The sequence below is a fragment of the Phascolarctos cinereus genome, unplaced genomic scaffold, assembly GCF_003287225.1.
Source record: "Phascolarctos cinereus isolate Bilbo 61053 unplaced genomic scaffold, phaCin_HiC Scaffold_4;HRSCAF=312, whole genome shotgun sequence".
Classification (NCBI taxonomy): domain Eukaryota; kingdom Metazoa; phylum Chordata; class Mammalia; order Diprotodontia; family Phascolarctidae; genus Phascolarctos; species Phascolarctos cinereus.
Window position 1 is genome coordinate 510,813,102 of NW_027555847.1, and position 13,759 is coordinate 510,826,860.

Here is a 13,759-nt window from a genome sequence, read left to right on the forward strand (position 1 = left end):
ATAGAATGCTGGCTGGAGAACAATTAACTGCAGATCACTGAAACCACATAGCTTTTTCAGCATCCCAGATCAAGGATCTAAGGAAGGCAGAGAAGCCCAATAGAAAGAATTATTGTCTCCCAAATGAAAGGACCCTGGTTCAAATCCTGCCTCTGATGCTTAATATTTAGGTGACTTTGAGCAAATAGCAACTTCTATGGACCTCAGTTTCCTTATCTAGAAAATGAGGTGGCTGGATTAGATGGCCTCTGAGGTCTCTTTCAACTCTATGATCTAATGATCTTCTCACAGAAAGCCATCAGATCCTTCTACTGGCTTCCTCTTATTTTACCTCACATCACCTGTCCCTGAAACAACTCAAGAAAAAGACTCAAGAGTTTGAGAGAACTTCCTTAGCTAAAAGAAGCAAAAAAAAAATGCTGAAAGAAAACTAGTATATCATATCACACTGTAATTTTCTGGATTTCTCCTTTTAATTCATTTCTCCTTTTAATTTAAAGGGTTTCTTCAAGTCCTTACTCATCTTTGGTAGTTTATAGTTTGTCCAGCTTTTATTATGCCTAATTTTTAATACACACTATCTTTTATTTTGTTATTCTGCCCTCTACATACTATCTGGTCCCAAAGCAAAATATGAATTAATGAGCTAGCTAATCCTCTGGAAGCATCCCATATTGAAAAGCCTTTTTGTGAGGCTGTTTTCAATTCATGCAACAGTCAGCAGGTGAAATCAGCTCAATCAGTCCATGCTCAGACCCTACTTAAATCTCTTTCCACATTGCAGAAGAACAAATGAGTGGGAGCAAAGGAGGCATGAAAGGATGATACTTCCAACATGAAGATGAATCACTGACCTCTTCAGGCACAAGTGGTTCAATCATTGGGGCATCCTCCTGTCTCATAGCGAGCCGCACTGGAGATGTGGAAAGTCTCTTTTCCCATTCATTAGTCACAGCAGTTTCTGTGGAGGTCTCTAAAAAGGTTCTTTTCAGCTCACTAATGTTGGTCTGATGTTTCATCAGTTCTTCCTGATTTTTATCTAATTCCTATATGCAAAAAGCAAAGAAAAAGAAACCAAAACCCAATGCATTACACCTGATTCTTTTTTTCTGCCTGCCTGTTAATAAAAATAAACATTCAAATGACAATCTGGTTAGTATAGAATAATTTTCAAGTAGCACTCTTAGGCATCAGGTTTCATGACACTGCCACACACACATGGGTGAAAATGTGGTATTTTTAAAAGGCAATGACAGAAGAAATCTACTTCAAATGAAATAAAAATCAAAATATCTAAAAGGTAGATTGTGAAGAGCTAGATTGCAAATAATCAAAGAGAATTCAAACATATGCACACACATGTAAAAAAAAAAAAGAAGGCATCTATCTCTAATACAGGATAAAGAAGGTCACAGGAAGCTGGAGAGGTACACCCAGTTTATTAGCAGGTGGAAGAACACATTTCATGCACCATAGTGAGAGTCCACAGGTCGATCACTGAGAATCACCACACACATACATGCACTGGTATATACCAATACCAACCTCTAACATTAGATTACTATGTTTGATATACACATTTTCACCCTTTATTCGCTTAATCAGACTATTCTGAAAAAAGTGGAGAAGAAAGGGAAAGGTAAGGGACATGGTAGTCAAAGGGAACGAATGCTATCATCCTACATACTGCATCAATAACAGACTAACTAACTACATGGCATGCTGAGAGATTTGACCACCACATCTTAGAGTACACATTCACTTTTCCATTTCTACCTGTGCCTTGAGGTCTGCATCTTCCTCCTGATCCGACTGTCAGCATCAAGAAAAAGTGGAAAATAAAGTCTTACCAAGACAAATCATTCTAAGACTGAAACAGATGAGCTGCACATTCCTGCTCCGTAGCTCTACCGTAGACTTCACATCACACAAGACTCACACACCCATGTATTAAGAGAGGGAATAGGAAAGACAGAACGATGGCTTCCATCTCTTCTAAGCACGCTTTCGAAACATCAATATTTTGATTTCCAAGTGTGATAAACAGCTACATGTACAGTTAAGGCTAAAAACAAGGACCTGAAAGGTTGTATCCCACAAGAGTTCAGGCTGAACCTTGGAAGCACATCTAATGGCTTCTGTAGGTACTGGCTCACTATCATTTCATGTATCACTAACAAAATGACAGCAGAGCTAAACCAGGCTTATATTCAAGGATCACATCAGCCTAGAAAGTTTAGGAAGAATCACATCACCCTAGAAAGTCGGTACTGTGGAGAATAGGTTTAAAATTCAAAAGGACCAAGTACATTAATTTATAAGATGAAACTCTAGTATAAACTACACACAAGTAAGATAGGCATGAAAATTACAAGTATGATTACATACATTAATATACAACGAGAGAATATAAAATTGGTGGCAGATCACAAGTTGAAAGGGGGTCAGAAAAAGGACAGTATTCATTTGTATGTCCTTAGATACACCATTTAACTTCTCTGCATCTGAGTTTCCTTATCAATAACACACTGTAATCCCCACACCATGCAACACACAGGATTCAAAAGTTCGTGCAAATGTTGCCTGTAAAAAACAGGACAACAATATTCATAGTACCTATCACTTAGCGACTTAGGGAAGATAAAATAAGACCATATATGTAAAGCACTTTGTAAACCTTAAAGAGTTATTTATATGTCAATATTTATGATGATAAATCATTCAACATTTATTAAGCACCTCTGGAGATATAAAGACAGAAATGAAGTAGCCCTAACCTTAAAGTTGACTATGACACAGATTAAATTAAAGCTAAAAGCACCATGAATATAGGCTGTATACACACACATGCATATACATACATGTGTATGTAGATGTTAAGTGTACATAAAATTTGGGATACATTAACCAAGAAATACTATTATAGTATTTCTATTACATTTGATAATTTTTTAAAAAATTCTAAAAATCATACAGAAGTTTCCCTAATCTGTACGCCAGATTTTACTATATTATTTCTAATTTTAATCTTAAATCAATAATTTTCAAATATTCAAGTTTTATATCTGAATGTTTGTTTGTTTCTCAATAACTACTCACATTTATATGATGCTTTAAGGTTTACAGGTTTCTTTCCTCACAACCATCTTCTGTGGCAGGTGGTATACCAATACTCTTTTCACACGTAAGGAAAAGAGGCTCTGAGTGGTTAAATGATTTTTTTCATGGTCATGACCAGTAAATCTCTTTCTCTGCTCTCCAGAATTGCCTTTCTATAGTCTGGGTTATTTCCAAGGCAGACAACTAAACTCACATCTCAAGCTGGTTCACCACATTATCAACAGTGACTTTCAGGTATTATTTAGAATAGTTCCAGATTCCTCCAAAGATCAATAAATCGTATAAATGTATCAGTGAATTTTTTTTAAAAATAGATAATTCAATTTACTTATATATAGACATCTAATTATTTCTTGACAAAGCACGCATGAGTAAAAAACAAATCTATCACATTGAAGGAAAGTTTTAATAAATTACTAGAAAAGGAACTCTTTCATTATGAGAGTGTAATGCCATCATTTTCCATCAAAAATATTAATTTTGGAAAAGAAAGTTTGTTCTCTATGATTGCCAGATTCTAACAAGTAAAGAAAACATGAATGATGTATATGGGCTGTTTAGATTTATTTTTTTTTAAGAGCTTTATTCCAAAATGTATGATGAGTGAAAAAAAGGAAGAACTACTGACATGGATTTCTAGGCAGCAAAATTCTTAGCATAAATTGTCAATTTTCATATACTGCTTGAATATACTTTTTCCCTCTTGTAAGCAAATGACTTTGGTATAGGCTCATTTTTTAAAAATTAGACTTCATGATTTGAAAAAGGAAAGAAAGGAAGAATCATTTATTTATATATATACATATATATATCTAGTTCTTTAAGGGCAAAAATTGGGTGAAGAGGGAAAATGGTATAAGGAAACTACCATACATAAACTTTTTTATGATTTTTATACTTGGTTAATAATAATATTCAAATCTTATTGAAGTCCCCTGATTCAGGTGAAAATTCATTTCCTTTACAAGCAAAGCCGTGTAAAATAAGCACGATGTCCAAAGTATTCATTACAGGCAAAGTTATACCATATGTTACACTTCCTTGGCTGACAACTGTATACCATATGTGCTCGTAGTTACTATACCAACCTCAGTGGCAGTGGTTTCACCATCAGCTGCAGTATCCGTCCGTTCACTGTCAGTCTATTGATTACACAAGTAATCAAGGTCCAGAAGGTAGGCAGGAATAGAAAATAAACACATGGTGTCAAACAGGGCAGGTCACAGCTCACATAGGTCCATCTCTATGACGGGGACCTACAACACACTATACCTTCCCAATAGTATGCAGCTTTAAGCAAGAGTAAAAGAAAAACCATAACTAGGTTTGGTCAACAGAACAGACTCAGAGGAAGACTCAAGATAGACATAGCATGATGCTTTATTGTAGTGACTATTTTAGCCAATCTGAACTGTCTGGGAAAAGAGTCTAATGGGTTTTTTCCTTGGGGAAAGTAGGTTTGTTGCCCTTTCCCTCCCATTTTTTCTTCAACTAAACCCTTGATAAATCTATTAAATATTTCTGTTTAATGTATTAAAAGTTGCCTTTCATGTTAAGCTTACTTGGAGTTGAGAGGTGAAATTTATTATAAAATATTTAAAAAAGCTACTATAACAGTCACCTGACTTTCAGCCCCTCATTTATACAGATTTGATTATTTACATTGTTTATGAACCATTAGGCTGTCTGCATTACCAATTAGTTCCTACAGGCAGATCAAAGTAACTCAACAGCATACGTAGCATTCGTGCAAAAATGTCATTCACTTGACAAAGAAAGTTGTTATTGAATGTTTTCCAGATTAAATATGTATATTTGCTTCTGCTTTTTCCAAAATAGAAAGTATATTGAACTATATTCTTAAACATGTCATTCTGATAAATACTGTACAAATAAAGCAGAAAAATAACATCTAGTAGATACAATAAAAACAAAGCACAGCATTCTATAGTCTAGACTGGACCTAGATTGATGTAGATGCACTCTTAGGCTTATTGGCAAGTTCTAGACCGGCTTAAAATCAGTTCTAGTGCCAATATTTTAAACAGTACAATTTACATAGATTACTTTCTCATGAAGATGACAAGATGTAGGCATTACTGTATTACACTGAATTCTAGTCTTTTCAGGTGACTTTTATTTTTATAACTATCTACCCAAATATGAAGAAGAGACTACTGATGAATACAGAGTCCCAGCTAGAATATGGAATAACTGAAGCTGGGATAATCTAGACGTTTGGACTATATGAGGTTGAGGAGTCTTCCTCCATTTTTAGTCTTCCAGAGGGAGTACAAAAAAGACACACATCTTGTATTCTGACTTTCTTTACTTAGAAAAGTTGTTTCCTAATTGGTGATATTTAAAAATCACTTTTGGATGCGTCTATGAAGCTATAAGAAATAGCTCTCTAGTTATTCAAAATTTCTATGGCTTTAGAAGCATGAAAGGAAACCTTAAAAATAGCTACTTTATTAGAGTAAATGATGATGTTAGGTCACTGGGATACAATGTCAATGTATATTTCTCAACATGAGGACAATTAAAATTTAAATATGGGTAAACTGGTATGGTCTCCTTTTCCTATTTAATTGTAAGGATGATGTTAAAATATCTTTGAATTGCAATGATTAGGGGGAAAGGATAGCCTGAATTAGTAAAAAGTCTAGTAAAAATGGCACATTTTGAAAGGAATTTAAGGTTTCATGAATAGATAAAAATGACTCAAAATTAGTATATAAACTACTTCAAGCGTTTACTACTAAATTTCAAGAAAAAGAGTTTCTTCTCTTAAGAAGGTAATGAGTATTTACCTTAAAAATGTGTTCACATTATGAATTTGTTTAGCAAATAATTTTTCATAAATAGTGCTAAGATCAAAACTCTTAAGTTGTCCAAACTTTCACAAATTCCAAATCAATGGATCCCAAATTAATGAAATTTTGTTCCATTTGCAGGTTTTATTTGTCAACTAAGGTAAGATAGAGTGCTCCATGATCTTTCATGATAAAACATGATGTCTGTACACTTCAAAGAATAATTTATTAAACCAAACAGTTTATTTCTTAGCATTTTGTGTACTTAAGCGTATTGTAGCAATGCAAATTGCACTGAAGAATCTTAAGGGGCCAAGTGCCATACAGTAGTGAGGCAGATTCCTCCTCCTTGTGTACTGAGATCTGATCAAAGCCTGTTGTTGTTGTCATTTGTCCTTCATTCTTGAAGAGGACCATGACATTAGGGAGGTGATGCCATGACCTGCAAGTGAATTGGATTTAAGCGAGGGAGGGCTGTGCAAAGTCACCAGCCTCACTTTCTCCTCCAGAGCCATCTGGGTCCAGTGGCAAGATATAGATCAGGACTGGAGATGGCTCCGCTGATCTAAGCCTAACGTCTTCCTGATTAACTCAATTCTCAAAAATCTGTCCCTTCCTCTTTTTTTTTTTCTGAAACTACCAAAAAGAAACTTATCAGCTAATAATTATTTTTAAATGCATTCTGGACACATGGGAGATATGGATCAGGATGAAAAGAAACCTGATTTTCAGTATAGAGAAAATTTCTACTTTTACAATGTGTTGTTGAATACCATTATCACTTTAAAATGTGAGCAATGATGTTACAATTTTAAGGCATCATCATAATTGACATTAGTTGATTAAAAAGAATAAGAAAATTAAGGAGCTGCAAAGAACCCTAAGAAGTCACCTAATCTAGCTGCCTCTGGTGAGGAATGATTGATTACAGTTTTGTGGAATCTAGAAAATATTATGGATAATGTAGGTAGATTGCATAATGCTGGTTATTTTTACCAGAGGAGTGAATACATTCCAAATATTCAGCCTCTTAACTTTTTTACCCAAATAGATGACCCAGCTAATAACCAGAACTACATTCAGAAACTAAGTGGTAACTTCAGATAAATGACCGAATACAAATTTGGTACCACTGAAGAGCAATGGAATGTGTGGAGGGTTCCTCATGCAGGCAGGGTTTTTACCAAGAGTAGAGGGCTAAGTAAACTCTTCAGTTGCTGGTTTTAATTTGTAGATTTTGAGTATTTCAAATACAAAGATAGCTATGTGCTAAAAAGCTTCAGTCCCATTTCCTCTTACTTGCAACAATTAACTGCTGTGATTTGTTTTGCCAATGTAATGCAGACATGCCCAAGTTTAACATTAATTTTCATGCATAGTTTACAACAAGATGTATACCCTGGATTAGGCACAAGATCTCTGTAGTTTCCTACATAAAAGTACAAAATTTTGCATAAAACTGCAAAACTTATATACCAATGCTAATGTTAATACTCTGAGTCATCAATTCAAGTGTTAAGTGGGAAAAGATCATTTCCAGAACTGACGTAAATTAAAGTTTTAAATTAGCAGATCAACACAAGCACATATTTGATCTATTCCTAGACCTTTATTAAATGTTACTATTACTGTTAAAACTAATGGTAGCATGGCCACAGATTTAAGGTAACCCTTAAAGGGCTTATTGTGTTGAGGTAACAAAGACTCTTTATAGCCAATGACCTAACCTATACAGTTTGTTAATTTCTGATCGACAGACATTATAGAATTAGCTTCTATTATGTGGCTCAGATATAGTATAGCCTTCTGTATTTAGCAACTAAACTCTTTCTCCCTCTACCCCCACTCCCCAAATCTCTGCCAAAACACGCACACTTTATGCTGTCTGCCTGCAAAGAAAGGTTCAGACCATATCTTAATATTGGTCCATGCATTACACCTTTAATTCCTATATGCTCCCAGGTGAAACCTAAATCGATGTATTTTAAGTAAAACTGATGAGACATTCTTCCTCTTCCTGTGTTACCTTGATTTTGTATTTTATCTTAAAGATATATGATACACACATATCTCCATGATATATATATATATATATATATATACACACACATACATGTACATATCCAAGAGAATATACCTTATTATTTAAGATAATACATGTACATATGTATTGTGTTTTATACTTTTCAGGAATATTTGCACTATCTGTTGCAATAAAATGCTCCATGTTTATGTGATACTGGTGCCTGGGAAGAAATTTAGGCAGAAAAAAAAATGACACCCTGATGACTATGCTTAGCAGATTCTGTTCTCTCTTTCTCAGAATGAAATTTACTGAGGTGCTCATGTTTCTATGGAAGTAGAAAGGATGCCAGGCAAAGGGTAATCTGTTGGCAGTACGGTTAATTTAGGTTGCTTCTACTTCACTTACTAGCATACTCATATTACAAGGAAGTATTCAGAATCAAAATCTTGGAATGGTTGTTCTAGAGAAGTTAATTTCCAGAAGTTCCAGAACTCACCTACCAGGACTCCACTGGTTGACTGTTCCGTGGTGGACTACTAGAATCCCCTGATATTGTCGGTGTGTTTTTGGATATATGGACCCCGAATTCATCATCAGTTGAAAAATTTGCCCGTTCTACATCCCTGACACAAAATATACGGGGCTGGTCTTGCCAATCCACAGGCAAATGTTTGAAGATTTTAGCTTCAAGTGGTTCATCACATGTCTCCTGATGAAGTATGTCTGGAACTGACTACATGGAGTTCTCTCTACTTACTGGCCTGACACTGCTCAAGTATAGTATGATCGAAACCTTAACTACCTCAATCATTACTCTAATAGCAAATTGGAATATTTTTCACGGCATCAACATAAATGTCTTCATTCTTATTTTTTTATCTCATACTTATTTTACATATAATGTATCTTCTTCGGTAGTTTTTCCTGATGTTTACAGCTGAATAAGAACTTTAAAATGGATGTCAGGTTTGATTCAGTATTTATGTTGCCAGGTGCACAATGCATTGAAGAGCTGAGAGATCTCCCAAGCTGGACCCAGACTATGACAAAACACAAGGTGTTGTGCCTAACCCCAGGGACCTTGTTATACTCTCAAACACACAAAACCTCTTAACATATTGGCACAGACAATAAATGAGGCTCTGAAAGTAGGACCACTATCGAAGCAGCCGTCTAACATTATTTCGGACTGAAGCACTGAACACAAAAAGGAACTGTGTTCTATGCCGAGGTACACACCTCTTCCTCTGAACTGTCACTCAGGTCATTGTCTAGTGAGGCGCTCAAGGAGGCTGCCTTGGGCTCCAGGTAGCAGAGGCACATAGCCAGAGGGAAGGAAAGAGTGAGGGCATACGGCACTGAGAAAGAAGCGGACAGCAGAAAGAAAAAGATGAAGAGGAAACAGGGCACAAGCGATGGAGAACGAATCGGCAGGTAATGCTGCAAGTTCGCAGGGAGGAAGTTGGTTTCAGAAAGGTTGGGGAAAGAGAGGTACCCATCATCGTCTAGAAGAGAAGGAAATGACTCTGGGAGTTGTAAGGAGAAGGAAAACAGCGTTGCGCCTTTGCAAGTTTGTTGTTTGTAGCTAAAGGCCAGATCTTGATCCCCTGCGTAAGCTTTCCCTTTCCCATTAGAATCCAAGTCAGGCTCACCACGAGTCTGCCCAGTGTCTTTGGCTGGCTCACAACCTAACGCTTTTTGAACATTCTCCTTACATCTCCTACGGAGTGTTGCTGGAGATGCAGTGGGACCACTGTATGAGGATGATGAGGAGAAAAATGAACTGTTGCCAAGCCAAGGTGACTGATGCAAGAAAGAGAGAAACAGAGAGAAAGAGAAAGCAGCAAAAAAAGGTGCAAAAAGGACAAAAAGAAAATCGTAATTAGTTCATTTTCTTCTAGGAATAAGTATAAAATTCTAAAACAAGAATTTTAGCACTAGGGTTGTTCACAGAATTAAAAAAAATATTCAAGCTGCATGCCAAAATTGTCATGAATGGCTAATGGTTACAAATTTTTAAAAAACATACAAATAAGTTTTTTATTAGCCTGCCTATAAAGTTATATATAAATATATGCATATACAAATACATTTTAAAAAGCTATAACATGGGGGTCTGTGCATGTTCAACTCTAGATTTTATGGAATTCAAATGGCTGTAAAATTTCTGCCAAAACAGATTTTAAAAGTACTTTCACTATGACACAGCAAAATAATTGCAAAGCTTTTGGGGTTTGACAACAGAAATAAATGCACTTGACAACCTGAGATACCAAGACTTTCAAGAACCTTTCCCTGACCTCTGGATGAAAGAAATGTAACTGATATTTCAGTTGGCTGAAAAACTGAAAATAAATCCTGACCTGGTACAACATTTTCACTATCCTTTTATTTCCATTGAGTTTGAAATCAAGTGAGCTGCTAAAATTTAAATTTCTGGCCTCATTCCTTTTCAAAAGGCTAGTATGACTTGGGCCACCATATCAAAGAGTAATCTGAAACAGATATAAATGAATTTCTACCCAGTTAGCTAATTAAATCTCAAATCAGACTTTTTTAAATCACTCACAAAAAACCAAGATTTCTTTTAGTTTTTTTTGGTCCCTTTGAATATAATTTAAGTTAAAACACCAAGTGGTTTTTAAGAAATTAACTAGGAAAAATTAGGATATAAAAAGAGGATGAGAGGATATTTCTTAAAGTTTGCTTCACTGGTACAATGGTTAGCTCGCAAAGAGAATATTTCTTGCCTCATCAACTAGTCATTTTTAACATAGTAAGAACAGGCATTTCTATGGATAGATTAGTCCAGAGTGTCCAAAGAAAGGTAAGACTCAACTTCACTGCCATGTGTCACACAGCACATCACATTTCATTATGACATTGTTTAAATTGTTGTTCAACATAAAAACACCCCTACCATATCATTTATCTAAATCTCATTATATTTAGCAGAACAAACAATGCTTTGTTCAGAGGTAGCTGACGACTCAGAGGATAGAGTGCTGGGCTAGGAGCCAGGAAAACCAGAGTTCAAATCTGGCCTTAGATACATACTAGCTGTACGACCATGGGCAAGTCACATAACCTTTGTCTGCCTCAATTTCCTCAAATGTAACATAGGGGTTGTTGTGACAATCAAAGGAGGGAATATTTGTAAAGTAAGCACTTAGCTCAGTGTGCGGCACATAGTAAGTGCTACAAAAATTTTATTCCTTTCTCTTCTTGGAATAATGAAACCTGGGTTCTAGCGTTAGATCCGCCATGGTGGGAACTTGAGAAAAATATAACCTCTCTGCCCCTCAGTTTTACCATCTGGAAAACATTATCTACTTCTCTCTGTCTCAAAGGAAGATTTTGAGCATGAAGAAATTAGCTATAAAGCTTTCTTTTTCAAACAATGAATAATCTGACGTACTATCAATAATAGCATTCTTAATTTGAAGACTCCAGTTGGGAGGTGTGGTCCCATTTTATGCCAACACTTTAGTGAATCTGGTTCCTAATTAATAAAGAAAAAAAAATCCCAGGTAAAATCTGTCACAACTGAAATACACCAAAGGAAATTTCACTTTGAAAAGAAATTAATAATAATTTTACAAGGAGCTTCCAATGTGAAAATGATTTCATGTATACGAAATAGCTTTTATAATTATCATAAACATTTTTTAGCATATAGTTATCACTTGTGTTCAAATCCCATCTTGAGCACCTAAAACAGGAGGTGTCTAATAATAGATGAGAAAACCACATTTTGACTTAAGTGGCCTCTCAATGAGATCTAGGTCAGGGCAGGGGGTAGGCTATTTCAGGCATTTGAGTCTTTATCCCAAAAGGCTTCCAGAGTAGACTATATCCAAGGCAGCTTCCTTTTCCTCTGGCTACCTGAGAGGCCACTCATATAAAAAGGAATACATTTTTGATGCACATTTCATGTATATGCCAGTGTTATTAATAAATTAGTATTTATTTTTAATCCTAACCCTAGGTATGGTAATGTCTTTGAGGCTCTACTTAGGAAGAGGTGCATATCCTGGATTGGTGAGACCTATTTACAGTGTTCTCCCCCACGGGTTGCCCCTGTCAAATTCAGCGAAATGTGGAAAGCTGGGAAAGCAAGATGCCTGGAAACTGGGTCAGTCAGGCAGGGAAGCATTTTCTAGCAACTGTGAGGTAATCTGAACTTCTTTTATTTTTTTCTATTGTGGGCAGTTAGAATAATGACTAAACTAATACTTCTGACAAGTGACTAATGGTCTGGCATCAATGAAGTATTCCCAGCATACACTGTGCAGTATTTTACAAAGCATCTTCATTAAACGAAGGAAAGCAGTGCAGGCATTTTCACCATTTTAAAGATAAGAAAACTCAATTTTAAGGGTGAAATGAGAAGAAGCAGAACGTGCATTAATATCATCATGCCTTACATGTATACATACTTAGTAAGGCCTGTGCTATATTAACAGATGTAAACCTGTATTTCTCCTAGTATGCCATATGAAAACACAATCACATTATACATGGAAAAAATTTGTAAATATGAGTCTCCATGAAGCTGATTTTCTAATACTAACAGGGTTCTGAATGAAAATCATCCTTTCTGGCTTGTACTAGAGTACCAAGTGCATACAAGTGATCATTAGCCTACAGAGAGAAGCACAACGTCTTCATTATTGGGCTTAAGACTACCTGCATTTTAGAAATTATTTACCAATCATGGTTTACACACATTTCATATGTGGGGTGAAAATATTTCTAAAAACAAAACTCTGAAGCATTATTTCGAAAGTGTTCAAGGGATGGAATGGACAAGTAAAATTTGGTCAGGTCGTGCTTTTGGGCCCCAGTGCTGAGCAAAGTACTTCCTAAGGAACATCTGGAAATGAAGCATTGTAAGAGAAGGTTAATGTGCTTCAATCACTGGGTCAGTGTCAATGTCTCAGAGAGTAAAAGGGTTTCACCTACTCAAAGCATAGGCTTTTAGGATACATGGATTTGCCATGTTTATGACAAATATTGTTATTTCCCTTGGGTACATTCAGCCACAGTTCTAATTACTTCTCATTCAAGTAAAACGTTTCAAAACCACAAGATTTTGTGGACTGGTTTATGTCAGAAATGGATACAACCCACTAGTGCTACATGCTTTAGTTAATACAATTAGCACTTGCTTTAAAAACCTAAGTAAGTGACTATTTTAAAGTCAACTGAAAAGAATGCTTCTAATTGTATTCAAATTGTACAGCTGCCATAAACAGCATGAAGCTAGCAAAACAATTAGCATAAAACTATCCACTGTCACTCAGCTAGATTACCTCAAATTTTAAAAAAAATACTAAATTATTGGTTTATTTACAGATCAACTCAAATGAAGAAATAAAACATTAAATAAGCTATCTTAAAAGTTATAATGAATGTGTTTAAGGAAGACTACACATAATCTGAAAACTCACGTCCTTATTTTCTGCTATAGCTACATTTGAATATCTAGTTAATTTATTCTCTCAACCCAAAAAAACACACTATCTAGGAAAATCAACTATTACTAGCCTGTAGAAAAATAACAGCAGAGATCAACATTTAATATAATGTAATACACTTGAACATTCTAGACCTTTGTTTAAGGACGTCCTACTAGAAGATGTTACTGGAAAAAATAATCAGAAATGCTATTTGTCTACAGAATTGTATATTATATCCACTACATTAATCATCTGTATTTGAAGAGTATCTATCCTGAAGACCACAATTCTATGTAATCCTGAGGGGCTATTCTAAAGGTAGCTTTAAAATATCT

General features: G+C 35.4%; 1 protein-coding gene across 1 annotated transcript in view; it reads right to left on the bottom strand.

Annotated features, from left to right (window-relative positions):
- The window catches only part of EPB41L3 (erythrocyte membrane protein band 4.1 like 3), a 169,752-nt gene that overhangs the window by 15,060 nt on the left and 140,933 nt on the right, over positions 1-13,759 (bottom strand). The window contains 4 exon segments of the mRNA XM_078153493.1: positions 855-1,046; positions 1,777-1,812; positions 4,209-4,262; positions 9,202-9,765. Of these exon segments, the coding sequence (XP_078009619.1) occupies positions 855-1,046; positions 1,777-1,812; positions 4,209-4,262; positions 9,202-9,765 (846 nt within the window).